Here is a 19,736-nt window from a genome sequence, read left to right on the forward strand (position 1 = left end):
CCCACCTTTTGAACCCAGTCACTGACACGGCCCGGGTAGCAGCCTGGCCCAGGAAGGCTGCCTCGACACCCGCCGCCTCGCGGGTCCTGCACGTGTGCAGTCTCCTCCCCCTCCCCCAGTCAGCAGGGCTGCCTGGAGACTCTCAAAGGAAGACAACCTTCTGGGGTGTCCCTCCTACCTCCACCTTCTGAAAGAAGGCTCCGCAGAGGCTCCAAGGTGACACATCCTTCGGTGGGAGGTTTGCCAGGGAGTCCAGGTTTGCCAGGGAGTCCCAGGGGTGCCTGCAAAGAGGAAAGGAAACAGATGCAATCTTTGCTGGAACTTTCCACATCAGAACCAAAGTTTGGAAAACTGCAGGTTTGTCTGCTCTGCTCTACCTCCTTTGAGTGCTTCACCCACGTCACCCTACTCTCCCTTTCAAGGACGCTCTCCCCCTGCTCGCCCCTCCCCCCGACTCTCTCCTCTTTAAGCCCCTACTTTTCCCTCCAAGTCTACCTCGGTTTCCCCTTTCTATGTCCCTCCTCTCCTTTAAAAAATGTGTTTTTAATCCGTAGTTGAAATTTCTAAACATGAATTTATTATATAAATCCTGTTAAAACTTTCTAGCTTCATGAGTGTGAGGGCAATAATGCAAAATTACCCGAGAAGGCGCTAAATAGGTCGTGATTGCTCAAGCAGAAAAACTCATTTAAATGATTTAAAAGAAGTTATTATAACACAGTCTTTTCCCAGTGACCTTCAAATATTTATCTTCACCCATAGAGCACACATACTGTAATAGAAACCCAGACACAACGTTAAGACTAGCCATCCAAGATTTTAACCAACAAGCCCATTACTGTTGGTACATGAGTTTTTGTTTTTTTGTTTTTTTATTGGAGTATAGTTGGTTTACAGTGCTGTGTTAGTTTCAAATGAGTTTCTTTTAAAAGTGAACTCAGTTCTATCCTTTGTACTATCAAAAATGAAAAAAAATTGCATAGGTACTCTGCACGATAATGTGAAATTAAATACAGAGCTACCAGAAGGGGCTGTGGAGAACGAATGGGCAGACATACAGGAAGCACTTTGATGGACATCAACGATTCTCTGGCTATGGATGGGAGAAAAACCCGTCACCGGTTTGTTGGAAGATGGGCTCAGATAAAGGCAGGCCAGATGACAGGCCATTCCTCCCCAGAGGTTCTGGAGGCCCACCCCAATCCTGTCCTCAAGAATGCTTTCTTCTTTGAGTTATTTTTTGTTTCCAGGCATCCAAATATATTTATACACAATCAGCAAACATTAAATTTTCATTAAAATTTTGAAAAAAATTAAGAAGTAAAAATAAAACAGAATGAAATTTCCTGGAATAGTGTAAACCATGCCTTAAAAACATCAGTGAACTGCAAATGATTTTAATCCTCCGTTGGCCCCAAACTTGTATTTATTCTGTATCTCGCTGGAGAACCAACTCCTTGTGGAGACCATCAAAACCATTATTCTCCATTAAAGAGAACTTATTGAGATGAAATTCGTACAAGAGAAAGTAACCCCTTTACAAGGAACAATTCAAGGACAGGTGCTGGGTTCACAGCTCCTTCTGAGTTTCACCTCTCCGCCCACCCCCTTCTCTGTTTCTCCCTCACTTTCCCTTGCCCTCCAGCTGCCTTACAGGAGAGCTTCTGGAAAGCACTTTAGACTGTCTAAAGAGCCGGGAAGGATGTGAAACTGTACGGGGTCCAGCCCCCTCCCAGCGTCTCGCCTTCTCGCTCCCTCTTGCTTCCACCTATAGACGTGTCTTCCTTCTGGCCTCCTCATATCTCCTCCACAGCCCGCCCTTCGCGCCTCAACGTCTTTTACTCCACTGACCGCCATTTCTCACCCCCTGGCCATGTCCTGGGCTCAATCCTGTTTTCCATCACGCCCGCTGTGTTCCCCCCTCCCTCCCTCTACTCCCGCTCTTCCTCTCCTCCGCCATCTCTCCGTAGCCTCCAGCGGGTTCCCTCCTCCCCCTTCCACACACTCCATCTCTCAAAACCCCTTTCAGTTGGTTCTCTCCTCCCCTGCACTCCCCCCACTCACCACCTCCCCGCAGGTCTCAGCGCCCCCTGCAGGTCCCCCTCCCATCCCCCCCTCATCCACCTCCCTCCACGTCTCGGCGCCCCCTGCAGGTCCCCCTCCCCTCCCCACCACCACCTCCCCCCAGGTCTCAGCGCCCCCTGCAGGTCCCCCTCCCCTCCCCACCACCACCTCCCCCCAGGTCTCAGCGCCCCCTGCAGGTCCCCCTCCCCTCCCCCCTCACCACCTCCCCCCAGGTCTCAGCGCCCCCTCCCCTCCACTCCCCCCCTCATCCATCCCCACCCCGCCACGGTCTCTCAGCACTACCTGCAGCGCCCCCTGCAGCTCTCACGTCCCCTCCTCCAGATTCCGCATGCCCCATCAACCCCTCCCCCGGCCCCGCCCCTTGCACGCGGCCACGTTCCTGCCCTGCGCCTGCGTACTGCCATTCTTGACCCTCGAGCCCAGGCAGCTGTCTGCGGCAGCAGGCGGCGGCCTGCAGCACGCGGCACGAGGTGGAGCCCACCGGTACTGGGCCGGCCGGGCGCCGATGCCACGCCTCCCGGGTGAGGGACCACCCCCGGGGGCCAGACTGCAGCCTCCTCCAGAGCCGGGGCTGCTCCGCGTGGGTGTGGGCAGGAAAGGTTCCGGTGGGTGGCGAGGAGGGGGTCGGCCAGGGTGGAGCCAGGAGGGGGGAGGTGCCCCAGACCAGGAGAGGCTCATGCTAGACCTGAGGTCTGCATGGCCGAGGGTGCGTGGGTAGAGGCTCGAGGCAAAAAGCCTCCGTGGCTCAAAGGGTGCTGAGTCTGGAATTGTGCCCTGGTGGGAAGCTTGTCCAGGCCTCCCTTCTAGGCCTAGAATGCGCATTTGCTGGAAGCCTGCACAGGGTCAAGCGTTCCAGGCCTGGAATGTGCATTTGTTGAAAGCCTGCCCAGGCCCACATCTGTTGGTTCTAGAATCTTCTGGACAAACACCTGCTTTAGTCTCAGTCCTACTTAGTCCAGCCCCTTGTAGGCCTAGGCTGAGTTAACTTAGTCCTGAGCCGTGTAAGCCCCAAAGCCTTTTGAGGCTGGAACCTTGTCAGGCCTTGAGCAGCCCCAAAGCCTGCTAGGCCGAACCCACTGTGCCCACCCACACGGCTTGCTCTTTCTCTGACAGACCAAGTCACAATGGCAGGGACCGAGATCTCTGTCCCTCCGGAGCAGTTCACCAAAAGCAAAGAACCAGAGTTGATAACAGAAAAAGCCCTGGAGGAGGAAGAAGAAGGGGTGTGCAGAGCGAGGGAACACCCAAGCTCTGAAGAGTTAGAGGCCGAGAGCACCCACGGGGCCCTCCAGGCCAAGATCCCAGGGGACGAGCTGGAGCTCCTGCTGGCCATCCCGGAGGAGGGCGAGAAGCACATCCTGACCCTGCAGATGGTGCACTTGACCTCCGAAGATGCAGAGCTGCAGAACTTGGCACCACAGCACCAGGAAGAGGTGCAGGGGACGGTGCAGCAGGCTGGTAGTGGGCTGCAGTCACTGGTGTGGCTTGGGGAGGGGTCCCAGCAGAGCCCGCACCAGTGTGTCACCATTAGCATCCAGGAGGAGGTGTACCTGCTGCAGGAGGTGGAGGTGATGCAGTTTCATGTTCTGGAGGAGAATGTGACCGGGGCCAGTGAAGACAGTAAGTGTGCAGTGAGCCTGGCAGAAAGCTCTGGATCTAGAAAGGTACAACTAGTTTTAATAAAATGGGGGGCAGGGGAGGAAGCCAGAAAACTGTTTTTTAGAGTTACCCTTCATGCAGTATTATGTATGGACAAGCAGTTTAAAATTTGCAATTTAAAATTAAATACAGTAAAAATATTTCCCAGGAAAATCTTGGGGGCCCTCATGTTGTTTTTGAAGAGTTTAAAAAGTTACACTAATTAGAATACGATGAGACGCATCGAGTCTTTAAATTGTGTTCTGTTTCACCACCGAGACCCTCGATGCTTAGTAATTACAGTTGAAGCATTTTGGTTGCAATGGACAATCTTCTGTGCTTCTTTAATTTGTGTTTTTCTCTATGGATTCTGTGGTTTCATCAAAGCAAAGAGTTGAATCAGGCTGTAATTACTAGTACTGTACTTGTTTGAATACCTGTTTTTGTGTATTAGCTTGAGAAAGGTCAGGAAGAGGAACGGCTGCTGGCTGAAGGTGGATCCAGTGAAGAAACAGAAGGGCAGTTTCTTCTTCTGGAAGTGAGACCAGGAGATGAAGGAAGAGTTGAAATTGTTCTGACAATTTCACCCTTAAATATTGAGAAACCTGCGCTGGGTCAAGCACGTGTTGAAGAAGCCAACGCTACAGAAAGTCAAAAAAAGACAAAGGGTAGGCCAGTTCCTTTGTAAGAGACTCTTCAAACAACAGGGCTGCTGATTCTCTTCAGGGGAAGGGGATGGTAGTTGAAGTTTGAAGTGGTTGCCTTAGTCGCTTTCAGCATGTCAGGAAATGGGAGAAGTTTTGAGCTAACGTTCTGTATTGTGAGTCAAATCCAAAAGAGTTTTGCATCTTGTGCGCAGATGTTTTGAAAGCATAGTACAGAGGCTCCCGAAAAGGGCCGTGCACATAAATAGAAATTTGGGCCCCATCTGCTCCCTAGTTTGCATCCCCGGGGGGTTAGGGGGTCTGACGGAGACCAGAGCAAGTGCTTCAGGCCCTGGAGAAGGAAGGAGTGATGCCCAGAGGGCAGCAGAGGCTCCCTTTAAGGGGAGGGGATGTTTAGGTGAGGCCAGGAAAGAGGATGACTCTGACCCTCGAAAAGTATTTGTTCAGCTTTTTTTAAAGTATTAGTTTTTCTCCCTTATTTAAATCAAGAGAGTCCACCCTTGAAGTCTCAACTTTTAGCTCATTTATAAAAAGTCATATCTGGCCACCCTCGGCTGTTTCCTCCTTCTAGCAACAGCTAGTCAGGGTTAGAAAGAGACTCAGTTTAGAAAGCCACACTGCCACCACTGTCCCTTCTTCTTACGTGTGGTTAACGTTATTCATTTAGGCTGATTGCCTCTGGCTTCAGTAGCTGGTTGCATTCGTAACCTTTGCTATATATTAGCTTCTCATATATTTAAATCAAGAGATTGTACCCCCAAATTCCCAGCTCCTAGCTCATTTTCAGGTTTTTTAATATATTCACAATTCTGTGCAAGCGTCACCACTGTCTAATTCCAGAATATTTTTATCACCCTAAAAAGAAAAGTGTACCCATCAAACAGTCGCTTCTGGGCATTTCATTTCAATGGAATCATACCCAGGTAGCACATGGCCTTTTGTGTCTGGATCCCTTCACATACCATAACGTTTTCAAGGCTCATCCACGTCGTCGTAGCATGTGTCGGTACTTCACCCCTTCACCCCTGAATAACATTCCATTGTGTGGATACACACCATGTTCTGTTTATCCAGTGATCTGTTGATCCAGATTTAGGCTGTTTTTACCTTTTAGCTGTTGTCCATGGTGCTGCTATGAATATTCATGGACAAGTTTTTGTTTGCACACCTGTTTTCAGTTCTTTTGGGTGTATACCGAGGAGTGGAATTGCTGGACACTCTATGTTTCACTATTTGAGGAGCTGCAGAGCTGCACCAATTTACATTCCCACCAGCAATGTAGGAGGGTTCCACTTTCTCCACATTCTCACTATTCTCCATTTAAAAAAATTACAGCCATCCTAGTGAGTGTGAAGGGGTGTCCCATTATGGTTTTCATTTGCATTTCCCTAATGACTAATGATGTTGAGTATCTTTTCACGTGTTATTGGCTATTGGTGTGTCTTCTTCGAAAATGTCTATTCAAATCCTTTGCCCATTTTTAAATTGGTACCTGTATTAGCTTCCCAGGGCTGCCATAACAAAATGCCACAAACTGGGTGGCTTAAAACAACATAAACAGGGCTTCCCTGGTGGCGCAGTGGTTGAGAGTCTGCCTGCTAATGCAGGGGACACGGGTTCGAGCCCTGGTCTGGGAAGATCCCACATGCCGCGGAGCAACTACGCCCGCGAGCCACAACTACAGAGCCTGCGCGTCTGGAGCCTGTGCTCCGCAACAAGAGAGGCCGCGATACTGAGAGGCCCGCGCACCGCGATGAAGAGCGGCCCCTGCTTGCCACAACTAGAGAAAGCCCTCGCACAGAAACGAAGACCCAATACAGCAAAAATAAAATTAATTAATTAATAAACTCCTACCCCCAACATCTTAAAAAAAAAACAAAAAAAAAACCATGAACATATTCTGTCACAGCTCTGGAAGCTGGAAGTCTGAAATCAGTGTTGATACAACCATGCTCTGTTGGAAGGCTCTAAAAGAGAATATGTTCCATGCCTTTCTCTTAGCTTCTGCTGATGCAGCAACCACGGCATCCTTGGCTTGTAGGTGCATCCCTCCAAGTCTCTGCCTCTGTTGTCACATAAAGTTCTCCGTGTGTCTCTTTCTGTGTCTCTGTTCTCTTCTTATAAGGATACCAGTCGTATTGGATTAGGACCCGTCCTAGTCCAGTATGATCATCTGAAATTGTCTTCAGAGACCCTGTGTGCAAGTAAGGTCACATTCATGGATGTTTGCCATTAGGACTGCAACGGATCTTTTTGGGGAACACAACTCAACCCCAAAACCTTCTATTCCAAGTTTGTTGAGTGTTTCGTCATGAAAGGGTGTTGGAATTTGTGAAGTGCTTTTTCTGTACCTATTGAGATGATCACGTAGGGCTTTTTCTCCCTTTCTTTTGTCAGTTTGGTGTATTACATTGATTGATTTCCATCTGTTCAACCTCTCTTCCATTACTGTGATAAATTCCACCTAGTCAAGGTGCACAATCTTTTAAATATGCTACTGGATTTGGTTTGCTAGTATGTTGAAGATTTTTGCATCGGTATTCATAAGGGATATTGGTCTATAGTTTTGTTTTGGTGTCTTTTTTTTTCAGTATCAGAGTAATACTGGCCTCATGAAATGAGTTGGGAAGTGTTTCCTACTCGTCTCTCTTTTTTTTTTAAGAGTTTTAGATGTTAGAGTTTAGAGTTTAGATGTTTTTTAAGAGTTTTAGATTGCTGTTAATTCTTTAAGTCTGGTGGTATTCTCCAATGATGCCATCTGGCCCTGGGGGTTTCTTTGTTGAACTTTTTTGATTAATGACTCAATCTCTTTATTGATTGTAGGGCTATTTGGATTTTCTATTTCTTCTTGAGTCAGTTTTGGTAGTTTGTGTGTTTCTAGGAATTTTCCATTTTGTATAGGTTTTCTAGTTTATTGGCACACATCTGTGTATTCTCTTATAGTCCTTTTTATTTCTGTACGGTTGGTAGTACACTTTGCTTCTTGATTTTAGTTATTTGACTTATCTTTTTTTTTTTTTAGTTACAAGTCTAGAGAAAGTGTCAATGTTGATCTTTTAAAAGAACCAACTTTCGTTTCATTGGTCCTCTCTGCTGTTTTCTTATTTTCTATCTCATTTATCTTCACTCTAATCCTTATTATTTCTTCCTTCTGCTAGCTTTGAGTTTAGACTTCTCTTATTTTTCTAGTTCCTTAAGATGTAAAGTTAGGTTATTGATCTGAAATATTTTTTCTTTTTTAATGTGTTTACAATTAAAAGTTTCCTTCTGAGCACTTTAGCTATATCCTGTAAGCTTGGTATGCCATGTTTTCACTTTTATTCATCTCAAAGCATTTTACAGTTTCTTTGTGATTTCTTCTTTGACCCATTGGTCCTTTAGGAGTATGTTGTTTAACTTCTATATATTTGTGAATATTCCAAATTTCCTTCTTTTATTGATTTCTGACTTCATTCCATAATGGTCAGAGAGCAAATTATTTCTGTCTTTTAAAATTAATTGACACTTGTTTTCTGATTTACCATATGGTCTTTCCTGAAGAAGGTGCCTTATGTACCTGAGAAGAATGTATGTTCTCCTGTTGTTGAGTGGAGTGTTCTATAGCTGTTTCTTCTGTCCAGTTCGTTTATAATGTTGTTTAAGTCTTCTGTTTCCTTGGTGATATTCTGTCTGGTTCTCTTCATTGTTGAAAGTGGGGCATCGAAGTCTCCAACTGTTATTGAACCATCTCTTCCTACTTTCAGTTCTTTCAGTTTTTGCTTCAAGTATTTTGGGGATCTGTTATTAGGTTCACGTATGTTTATAATTGTTATATCTTCATGATGGTTTGACCCTTTTATCATTGCGTTATGTTCTTATTTGTCTCTTGTAACAATTTTTGTCGAAGTCTGTCTTGTCCATTAGTATAGCCACCCAGCTTTCTTTTGCTTACCATTTGCATGGAGCACCTTTTGTTCAGTTACCACATTAGGTGAGAAAAGGATGTGTGTAGTTACTTTGTATTTAAGTGGAACTTGAACACCTAAAGAAAGGTTTGTACAAATACATAAATGTTGTCTCTCCCTCCTACAGAAGGAAAACGAACCTTCCACTGTGACATCTGCACGTTCACCTCTTCTAGAATTTCGAGTTTGAATCGTCATATGAAAACTCACACCAATGAAAAGCCTTATACATGTCACCTTTGCCTGAAAGCTTTCCGTACTGTTACTGTCCTTCGGAATCATATCAACACCCATACAGGTAAACAGCTGAGAGGGACGTTTACCTTGAATGATGTGTGTTGAGGCTTAGGTAAGAATGCAAATCCATCTGTTTGTATATTAAAATAATGCAGTTTTTTAGACTTTAATTTTGTCTTTTTTCTTCAATTTTAGTTAAAAACGTTGGATGTTCCCAAGATTTTTCTCATATCTTTCCGGGGCCTTTGTGGTTTAAAGAGCCTCTTAACTTTTAAAGCATTTTGAGACTGGGTGTCATTAATAAGTTATGATTCCCTAGGAAAAGTGTGGCTAAATCTTGCTTGAAAGAATAAACGATGTGATCTTACAGGAACCAGGCCCTACAAGTGTGGTGACTGTGACATGGCATTTGTCACCAGTGGAGAACGTGCCCGACACAGACGTTATAAACACACTCACGAGAAGCCCTTTAAATGTTCCATGTGCAAGTACGCTAGCGTAGAGGTAAGTTCACTCTTCAAGTTTCGTAGTGTTGTATTAAGAAGCTGCTGTAACAGTCATGTAAGTCAAACTACCAGTAGAATCTCTCGTAACATCTCTGCAGGAAACAATACTCATTTTGTTTCCTAAATTTAATTTTTTAAATGTGATTTCTTTGATTACTGACTAGGGAAAGCAGTATGCAGAGCTGTACAAATTACAAATAACATATGGTCCTGGAGAAATAATTCTCATATTTGTTCAAAAGTTCTACCCTGCATTCTCTGTAGGACTCGTTCCACAAAATCAAAGTGTATTTGCTCTGACAGAACAGAGACCCAATCTGAATGTTCGCTGAGAGTTTTGAGCTTTCCTCAGTGGCACCTGATTTGATACAAAGCAATGTGCTTAAAGATTTAAACATGGCGGGGCTTCCCTGGTGGCGCAGTGGTTGAGAGTCCGCCTGCTGATGCAGGGGACGCGGGTTCGTGATCCGGTCTGGGAGGATCCCACGTGCCGCGGAGCGGCTGGGCCCGTGAGCCACGGCCACTGAGCCTGCGTGTCCGGGAGCCTGTGCTCCGCAGCGGGAGAGGCCACAACAGGGAGAGGCCCGCGTACAGCAAAAAAAAAAAAAAAAAAAAAAAAGGTTTAAACGTGGCCATTTCCACTCTTAATGACAGAGGCCAATTTGTTAAATCTTCAGTTATAAGTCATGTTCATTTCAACTAGATCAGTTTCTTTATACCTTCCAGCAGATTTAGCACACCCTCAGTGAAACAACAGAACGGTATATTTACTTTTTTTTTTTTTTTTTTTTTTTGCGGTACGCGGGCCTCTCACTGTTGCGGCCTCTCCCGTTGCGGAGCACAGGCTCCGGACGCGCAGGCTCAGCGGCCATAGCTCACGGGCCCAGCTGCTCCGCGGCATGTGGGATCCTCCCAGAGCGGGGCACGAACCCGTGTGCCCTGCATCGGCAGGCGGACTCCCAACCACTGCGCCCCCAGGGAAGCCCTATATTTACTTTTGAGTGTCACTTTTGTACAATTAATCTTTAAGAACTCCACTATCTAGCAGAGCGCATGCTGGGTCCTGATTTTGAGCCCCATTGGGAAAGGACGATACGCTTGAATTGAACTGAGTTAAAGGGGAGGGCTAAAGTTTAAATACAGCAGTGATGAAACTCCTAATTTCACAGACAGGGCAGAATTTGATTCCAAAAAAAAAATTTTTTTTTTTTTTGCTATGACTATTTTCAAAAATTATTTGTCATCTGAGTTAAAGGTTGAAACTGTATGCTGAAAACACAAAATGAGGGTTTCAAAGAACAAAGCCATCTGAGAATCCTACGCCTAGAATAGACGTGTGGTTGGTGTCCTGCCAGTTCTCAGCACAAATTTCCCACGTTCGCTGAGACCCTTCTCCAGGGTCGACCTCAACATATGGACCCTCTGTTTCTGCCCTCACCCTGTGTTTTGCATCTTCCAAGTCCTAGCATGCTGGTCTGCTCTAAGGGGGAGTGGCCAAAGCCCCCCACCCTGACACCACCCCTTTACACATATGCCAGCAGGAATGTGTGAAGCTGGGATGCAGAGTACCCCAACTTCTGAACTCCCCTCCCTCCTCCTCCTACCTTTCAAAGCCGTCCAGAGAAGGTTTACACACAGCCTTCTTTGATCATGCACACCACTCCGCTTTTCAAACCTCTCATGCTACAGTTTTTTAAATTCCTTTTGTTTTGCTTTCTGATACACTCAAAGCTATCTTTTTTTCTTCTAAAAATCTAAGCTAAATTTTTTGCTTTGGGTCTTGTTTTCCATTCCGAGTCTTCCTTTGTTCTTGAATGTTCTTTAGGCTTCTGGGTACTTTTGCTGCACATTAGGGAACCAGGCCAAGTGGAGCCTTCCTGAGATCACAGACAGGCTGCTGAGGGCTTTCTCACGTCTGTAGCCCAAGCATGGTTCATTACCTCTGTTTCTGCTAAAGGTAGAAAAGAGCCTGAAAGAAGTGAATACAGAATAAGAACAGTCCTAGAAGGTCACTACAATAGGCCCAAAACATGATAAAATGGGCATGTTTGCCTTTTAACTAATTGCCTATGATATGTAATTAATCAAATTAGAAGGTATTTTCTTCTACTTAAAAGTTCTTACAAACTGCTACCGCGTAGAACCTATTCTTATTTTTTATATATAAATGTATTTATTTGTTTATTTTTGGCTTCATTGGGTCTTCATTGCTGTGCTGGACTTTCTCTAGTTGCGGCGAGCGGGGGCTTCTCTTCGTTCCGGTGCGCGGGCTTCTCATTGCGGTGGCTTCCCTTGTTGCGGAGCACGGGCTCTAGGCGTGTAGGCTTCAGTAGCTGCAGCACACGGGCTCAGTAGATGTGGCACGCGGGCTCAGTAGCTGTGGCTCGTGGGCTCTAGAGCACAGGCTCAGTAGTTGTGGCGCACGGGCTTAGTCGCTCCGCACCATGTGGGATCTTCCCGGACCAGGGCTCAAACCTGTGTCCCCTGCATTGGCAGGCGGATTCGTAACCCCTGCGCCACGAGGGAAGTCCCCGCGTAGAATCTATTCTTAATGGCAAGGAAGGTGTTCCTCCGTCCCTGGGCCGTTTAGGGTCCACAGAGCTTGGAACTGTGAAGTACCTCCGACAGATGTCGGTCCATTCAAGAACTCATGTTTTCAAGTTTCTCTGTTACTCAAGCAAACAATTTTCTGGCCTCTGCACTTCCGCAGCATGATATAAACTTTGCAGCTATTGAGAGGCCGTTGCCTTAGAAATGAAAATAAGATTGTGGATGCCAGGGAGCAGCTAGATTTCCATTTTCCTTTGTAAAGTGAAGCTGAGGTGAGAGTCTCTTGAACGTCCTGTTCATTGTTGCCCGAGGGTCACACATCAAATGCAGAGCGTCATCCGCCGCAGAAAGGAAGCAGCAGTGGCTTTAGCAGGTTTTCTCCGGGGTGGGAGGTAGGCTCTGCTGTTAAGATCGGACTCGTTTAGATATCTTTTACAACGCTGGTTTATCGAGGACGCCACAAGTTTGGAGTTTCTGCTGCAATAAATATCTTTCATTTGTTTATCAGGCAAGTAAGTTGAAGCGCCACATCCGTTCGCACACGGGCGAGCGCCCCTTTCAGTGCCATCTCTGCAGCTACGCCGGCAAAGACGCCTGCAAGGTGAAACGGCACATGAGGACGCATTCCGGTAAAAGTTTCTCACGCTTAAGGCCAAATAAGTAAAGCGTAGTTTCCTTCTTACAAGTGACCTTGGCAAAGTTATCTTCGGTGCAGAACTAGAGGTCGAACGTCAAAGCGAAGTTTTGACACGGGGATGTTGCCTCTGCATTTATTTAGCGTTGAGGGAGCGTAATTCAACACGTAAACACAGCACGTAGATACCCCGTGGTGACCCCACTGTGAAGAGTAAACACCGTCAACTATTTGCTCCCATAGGTTTTCCAGGTTTTTCAAAGTCGGCGCCTTAATTCATCCTTCAACGTTAAGGCAAAACAAAAAACAAAGCGTACTGATTCCGTAAAGCACCGTCTTTATATTTTGTTGTATAAGGACTGTGATTATGTGTGCTTCTGGGTTCTTTACACCAAGGGTAGGAACTAGGTGTGGGTCTTGAACTGTGAGTACCGCCAGATGTTAGGAGAGTCGCCCATCTGGGCTGCTGTCCACACAGCTGGACATCACGTTGTCCGGGCTTGATTTAGGGACCTGGCCCTAGTTGGGGGTTAAACGTATGAGAAAGGAGTTGCAAAGGGAGTCTTGGGGGGGAAAGAAAGGCTTTCAGCCCCAGGTGTCCTTTGGGGAGCACCAGGGGTTTCGGGGTGAAGCCCCTCGGCGGAGGGTCACTGCTGTCATCCGTGTCCCAGGTGAGAGGCCCTACGAATGCCACATCTGCCACGCACGCTTCACCCAGAGCGGGACCATGAAGATACACGTCCTGCAGAAGCATGGCGAGAACGTCCCCAAGTACCAGTGCCCGCATTGTGACACCGTCACTGCAAGGAAGAGCGACCTGCGTGAGTGTCTGGCTTAGAGAACTTCCTTTAGCTGCCCCGTGGGCCGGCTCTTCGGGAAGCCTGTGGAGCCCTGGGCCTGATTCCAGGGAGGCAGCGGGATTCAGGTGCTGCTCCTGGGTGTGTGTGTGTTTGTTTTCCGGACGTGCTGTGATGCCATCTTGTGGCTAGATCTCGTAAGTGCAGTTTCAGAGTCTGGCCCGGGCCCGGTTCAGGTACACAGATGAGCTCTCACGGGCATTTGAGCTCCTAAACGGCTTCCCCAGATATTATTTTATTCCATAGTGGGCCTGTTTTTACAGATGACGAAGCGGATAAGGGACAAAAAGCGAACTGCCCCAGAGTCTCGTGACCAGGTGCCAGGAGGTGGCCTGATTTCAGGTTCTGACTCTCTATTAAATGATCTCTCCCGTGACACTCAGCAAATTTTTCTTAAACCCTTGCTGTGACCCTAAGCAATTCTGGGAACCGAGGGTGGAAGCGCGACATGGTTCTTTCCATAAGGAACTTGCCTCAGTAAAAGAGCCCGCTTCATGTGACGTGAAATCCGTCCTGTGACAAGGTGAACCCCCCTAACAGTACGAGGCACCTTGAGCAGGTCCGAGTGCCAGACTGGGAGCTGGGATTGTATCTCGCCTGCAGAGGAAACCGGCCCTACTTAGCCGGGGGCGGTGGTGGAGGTGACGGTGAGTGAACCAGCCCCTCTCCTTTGTTTCGGGGTTCCTGGTCTCTCATTTTCTTCTTTCTAAAACACATAACACTGTGACACTCAGAATATGTCGGCAGAAATAGAGTCCCTGGTTTGCCCAGAGAAATTCTGGATATGAGAGGCACAAACATTTGCAAACATTTCTGAAAGGGTAAAGGTGTTTCATGAAGTCTTAACTTTGCGTCCAGATCCTTTGTCAGTTGCAAAACACAGCCCAGTGAGACCCCGTAGGGCACAGGAGTCTTGAGCCAGTTGCCAAGAAAGGACATTACCGACACCACGGCAAAGAAATACAGGTCATGTCCCACCCAGGTCGGTGGCGCACTCCCTATGCCTCCATATACCCGTAAGATGCTTTGTACACAAACTAAGTCTTCCTTCCTGTCACTATATGAGACACCAAGCTCTTTAAATGACCGAGTCGGCACATATGAGGTGCAGAGACGTCTTACACAAAGGACCACAAAGCCACCACGCTTTGGACTTAGTTGAGCCGAAATTATCCTAGAGCGCGCCTCTCGAGTACGACGTAGGGAAAAACAGAGCACTGGCCTCTAACAGAACGTCGGGGCTTCTATTTTAAGCCAGAATACAGAAGTTATATCTTCGTTATGTAGAACCATCTTAACATTATCCTCAAAGTCCGCCCACACCGTAGGGTTCTCCAAGTGCTTGTTAAATGAACACGCCAGGTCCGACGTGCCCTAGCTTAGGTAACGCTTGGCTCTACGTGAACGATTATTAAGATGAGGCGTCAGCGTGCCGTGCAGTTAGAGCAGCAGTGTTTTAGCTGAGACTGGTTTTACCTCCCAGGAGACACTTGGCAGTGTCTGCAGGCACTTTGGTTGTCACAAGCGGGGAGGAAGGGATGCTACTGGCACTAGAGGGTAGAGGCCAGGGTTGCTGCTGAGAACAGGACACCCACCCAGGAAGGCATGAGCCAGCCTCAAGCGTTAATATAGGCAGACCTCGTTTTATTGCACTTTGCTTTCTCGTGCCTCTCAGCTGCCGCGTATTTTACAGATTGAAGGTTTGTGGCAACCCTGCGTTGAGCAAGTGTGTGGGCACCATCTTTCCGACAGCATTTGCTCACTTCTGGTCTCCGTGTCACATTTTGGTAAATCTCGCAATATTTCAAACCCTCCACCAGCAAAAAGATTATCACTTGCTGAAGGCTCAGATGACGATCAGCCTTTTTTAGCAGTATTTTTAAAGTATGTACATTGTTTTTTAGACATAGTGCTAGTGCACACTGAATAGACTACGGTATAGCATAAACATAAATTTTATACGCAGTGGGAAACAAGGAAATCCGTGTGATTCACTTTATTGTGATGGTCTGGAACGGAGCCCGCAATATCTCCGAGGTCTGCCTGTAGTAGCAAGGGTGAGAAACCCTATTTGGAGCGTAGGGGGAAATCGGCCTCACGGAACGTAACCCTATTCTCCCACGTGATGTTCGGTTACTCTTTTAGGCGTCCATTTGCTCAAGCTGCATACGTACGAAGCTGCAGAGATGAAGTGCCGCTACTGTTCTGCTGTCTTCCACGAGCGCTATGCTCTCATTCAGCACCAGAAAACTCACAAAAACGAGAAGAGGTTCAAGTGTGAACACTGCAGCTACGCCTGCAAGCAGGTACTGTGTTTCAGGCACTTGGGGGAGGAGCCGAGAGTTGAAAGCAAGCGTTCTTAAAGTGTGGCTCACAGACCCCTAGAGGTCCTTGAAACCGATCAGGATCATAAGATCAAGATCACTGTTATTAACTAGTTGTAATGCCAACACACTATTCGCCCTTTTCACTAGGTGACATTGGCACTGATGGTGCAAGAACAGTGGAGCTGCTTTAACGTGAGTCAGTGCGGCCACACCAAGCAGGACCACTGTGTTCTTGTTCTTCGTGCCCTGGCAGCAAAAAGGAAGGGCAGTCTACTTAAGAATGTCCTTGACAAAGCCGTGAAAGTTATTCACTTTATTCCATCTTGATTGACCCTGAATGCTCTTTTTAATAGTCTGCGTGATGAACTACGAAGTTGGCATAAAGCACCTCCGCTGTCCTCCAAAGCACGGTGGTCATCTGGAGGAGGCATCGGTGGGACTTTTGAGTTGCCAGCTCAACTAGCCACCTTTTCGTGAATCACTATTTTTTCTTGAAAGAACAGACGACAAACTCTACTTATTCCATTATTGGGTATTTTGTAGACGTGCTCTTGAAAGCAAATGTAGTGATCCTGCCACGTCAAGGAAAATGGGTTGCCAAGAAAGCAGTTCCCACTTGGAAAACTTACATCCATCAGCGTGAACCTGGCAGCTTTCTAATACTTAAGACTTTTCAAATGAGACTGAAGTGATTTTAAGAAAGCATTTTTAATAGTATGTACTCAACACCTAGAAACTCTTTATAACTCAGAGCTTCTGATGTTTTCCAAATGACCCACCTGTTATTTACAAAATCACGCATGGGTTAAAGATCCATTGAAAGTATAAAAAGATCAACACATTTTAACATAACAAAGTACAAAAAGTTCACTGGTGTGGTTTCAGGCCCCACATTTTAACCAACTTTTAAGAAATCACCACTTGTTGAATGTTGGTGTAATAGAGAAGAATACCCACAATTATTTGAGAAAAACTATAAAAATTCTGCTCCCTTTCCCAGCTACGTATCTGGGAGAGCAGATGTTCTTCATCTATTTCGGCCACAAGAACACACCCCTGCAGACCGAAGGCAGAAGCTATTTCCTTTGAATAAGGTTGCCAGACTTAGAAATAAAAATAGATAATGACCAGTTAAATTTGCATTTCAGGTAAACAGCAAGTACTTTTGTATACAGGTATGTCCCAAATAGCGCCATCTTATATATGAGGCGAGACATTAGCGTTTTTGTTTTAAAAAAATAGATAATAGGGCTTCCTTGGTGGCGCAGTGGTTGAGAGTCCGCCTGCTGATGCAGAGGACACGGGTTCGTGTCCCGGTCCGGGAGGATCCCACATGCCGCGGAGCGGCTGGGCCCGTGAGCCATGGCCGCTGAGCCTGCGCGTCCGGAGCCTGTGCTCCGCAACGGGAGAGGCCACAACAGTGAGAGGCCCGCGTACCGCAAAAAATAAATAAAAATTAAAAAATAGATAACAGACATTTACAGAGGTATGTTAACATAGTTGATTTGTTATTTTTCAATGAATTGATAAATATTTTTTATATTTTTAATTTCTCAATTGATTTCGAATACAGTCAATATTAATAGATATCATCCCCATAAACAAAAGCTCCTTGGAGTTGGCCATGATTTTTTATGAGTATAATGGGTCCTAAGACCAAAAGCTGAAGAACCGAACAGCGGTTTTGAAGCATTTTGTGCTACTGTGAATATCTTGCCACTGGTCACCAAAGGTGGAGGTCAGTTCTTATTGTGTTTCAAAGTGTGGGCTAGAAATAGCATATGCTTTGAATAAAGGAGAGTGAGTTTTTCTCGTAGATTTTGAGGTTTGGACTGTTTGGATGTCTCAGGCTCAAATTTGTGTAAATCAGCTAAGAGAGCTTCCCGGAAGATGGATGAGACTTGGGAGGTGGTCCCAGGGAGGATAGAGCCCCAGGTGTTTGGGGAGCAGAGAGCAGACAGGGGTACCTGGAGGCCAGGGATGAGGCCAGAGCACTGCTGGGTGCACTGAGCCGCTTTGGTCCTGGAGAGCAGCCCTCCCAGGTTGGACCACGACTCCCAGCAGGAGACCAGGTGATGCTTACCTGGGAGAGAGGGATGAGGTGAAAGGTGCGTGGCGGGGAGGTGTATGTTCGTGAGAGAAAGATTGCAAGGAAAGCCATCAGTTAGGGCATTAACAGTAATGCAGAAGTGGTCGTATATTCCATCTGAATAATCATGCCATTTTAAGTAAAACAAATAAAATGTGTACTTTTGCTTGGCTCTCTCTATATTCTTGTCCTGATGCCCCAAATGATTTACTCATATAAATCTTAGTTAAAATTTTTGGCGATTTCTTTGCCAAGAACAATTATTTTCACCCAAATGCTTCTTTTTTTTTAAAAAAAGGAATTTATTAAATTTATTTACTTTTGGCTGCGTTGGGTCTTCATTGCTGCGCATGGGCTTTCTCTAGTTGCAGTGAGCGGGGGCTACTCTTTGTTGCAGTGTGTGGGCTTCTCATTGCGGTGGCTTCTCGTTGCGGAGCATGGGCTCTAGGCATGCGGGCTTCAGTAGTTGTGGCACATGGGCTCAGTAGTTTTGGCTCTCGGGCTCTAGAACGCAGGCTCAGTAGCTGTAGCTCACAGGCTTAGTTGCTCCGCGGCATGTGGGATCCTCCCGGACCAGGGCTCGAACCCATGTCCCCTGCGTTGGCAGGTGGATTCTTAAGCACTGTGCCACTGGGGAAGTCCCCCACTATGCCTTTAAATCGATATGAAGATTTGTAACACTATCAGGAAGTAGCCGGGAAAATGTTTAGATGCTTAATGTCCTTCAGACCCCAAAAGTCTGCTGAGTTGGAACTCTAACAATAGATTTTCAAGTTTGCAGGTTCCATCTGCCCTTTGTAAACTCAGATCATGGCAAATAATTATAGAAATAGGGCTGCAAATACATAAGCTCTTTTGGAGGGGAAATGGATGACGGTTTCACTCCCCAAGGTATGTTCTACTCCATCCCTCCTGGGACCGTAGGACCAGCTGGGATTAATCCTGAGAACTTGGTAACCTGATGGCAGGGACCGTGTAAGCTTGTTTCCTAGAGGCCAGACCGCGCTACTTCCACGGCAGTGCTGTGTCAAGAATGCGTTTGCTTTGTTTTTTCTTAAAAATGCACACATCTTTGGGGAGGAAAAAAAAAAAAGGTATACAATAAATAACGTCTGATGCTAAAGAATCCCTGTCAGTAGCTCAGCCATTTGTTTTCCTTCCCTTCTAGGAACGTCATATGACAGTTCACATACGCACCCACACTGGAGAGAAGCCGTTTGCCTGCCTCCCCTGCAATAGACGTTTCCCACAGAAGCAACTTCTAAACGTGCACTTCAAGAAATACCATGATACAACTTTCGTCCCGACTGTTTACAAATGCCCCAGGTGTGGCAAAGGCTTTACCCGCTTGGTAAGCTCCCTCAAGTCCCAATAAATCCTCCTTGAGAAGATCCCTGTGTCCCCAGGCACGGTGTCACACTTGGGCAGTTTTATCCTGATTATAGAAACTTGCCAGGATTTAAGGTAGCATCTGTCATGCCTTAAGAAAGTGGTTATTCGTTTTCTGGAGTCACAAAACTCTTGAAAATCTTAGAAACATGTGGTTTCCCTTCCGTGAAAAAAGACACTCCTGCAGACAGAATCTTGCGAATGGCTTTAGGGAGTTCTCAGGCTCCCGGACAATCTACCAAGAACCCCTGCTTTTAGGGTAACATGTTAAAAATTGTCCCTGTGGATTAGATTTAGGCAGAGAATGCAGTTTTTAATATGTTTTGTAGATATTCTTAGAATAGGGCTCTCGGTACTGTGCTCAGAAATACATTTACTCTTCAGTTTTATTTTTTTAGGCGTCGTATTAGTTATCAATTGCATAACGAATTACCTCGAGACGTAGTGGCTTAAGACAACCAACATTTGTTCCCTCTCATTTTCTGTGGGTTGGGAAGTTGGGAGTGGCTCAGCTGGGTGGTTCTGCCTCTGGGTCTCCCGTGAGTTGCCGTCAGGATGTTGTCAGGGGCTGCAGTCATTGGATGGCGTGACTGGAGCTGGAGGTACCGCTTCTAAGACGGCGTGCTCAACATGGCTGTTGGCAGGAGGCTTCAGTTCCTCGCTCCGTGGACCTCTCCATTGGGCTGCTCGAGTGTCCTCGTGACCAGAGCGAGAGAGAGCAAGGAGGAAGCCACAGTGTCCCCTAATCTTAGAAGTGACACGACCCTACTTTTCTGTTCATTAGAAATGCAGCATATAATTCAGCCCATATTCAA

At 46.5% G+C, this 19,736-nt stretch overlaps 1 protein-coding gene across 2 annotated transcripts; it reads left to right on the forward strand.

Moving 5' to 3' along the window:
* The first annotated feature begins 3,209 nt into the window (after nucleotides 1–3,209).
* Nucleotides 3,210–19,010, forward strand: CTCFL (CCCTC-binding factor like). Of its 2 annotated transcripts, XM_060032642.1 has the most exons (8): nucleotides 3,210–3,749; nucleotides 4,178–4,391; nucleotides 8,460–8,630; nucleotides 8,940–9,073; nucleotides 12,134–12,254; nucleotides 12,931–13,080; nucleotides 15,262–15,422; nucleotides 18,701–19,010. In XM_060032642.1, the coding sequence occupies exons 1-8, from the start codon at nucleotides 3,210–3,212 to the stop codon at nucleotides 18,905–18,907; spliced, it is 1,698 nt and encodes a 565-aa protein (XP_059888625.1). In that variant the 3' UTR covers nucleotides 18,908–19,010. The 2 variants fall into 2 exon arrangements, with proteins under 2 accessions (XP_059888625.1, XP_059888626.1); XM_060032643.1 differs by lacking the exons at nucleotides 12,931–13,080; nucleotides 15,262–15,422 and having other exon boundaries at nucleotides 18,785–18,822.
* The last annotated feature ends 726 nt before the right edge of the window (nucleotides 19,011–19,736 follow it).

The sequence above is a fragment of the Delphinus delphis genome, chromosome 15, assembly GCF_949987515.2.
Source record: "Delphinus delphis chromosome 15, mDelDel1.2, whole genome shotgun sequence".
In the NCBI taxonomy this organism is placed as follows: Eukaryota; Metazoa; Chordata; class Mammalia; order Artiodactyla; family Delphinidae; genus Delphinus; species Delphinus delphis.

Excerpts from the sequence above, each read along its gene's own strand:
- CTCFL (XM_060032642.1), top strand. The coding sequence starts at position 3,210 with ATGGCAGGGACCGAGATCTCTGTCCCTCCGGAGCAGTTCACCAAAAGC. Across the intron at positions 3,750-4,177 it reads AAAGCTCTGGATCTAGAAAG|CTTGAGAAAGGTCAGGAAGA; the intron begins GTACAACTAGTT and ends TTTGTGTATTAG. Across the intron at positions 13,081-15,261 it reads TGCAAGGAAGAGCGACCTGC|GCGTCCATTTGCTCAAGCTG; the intron begins GTGAGTGTCTGG and ends TTACTCTTTTAG.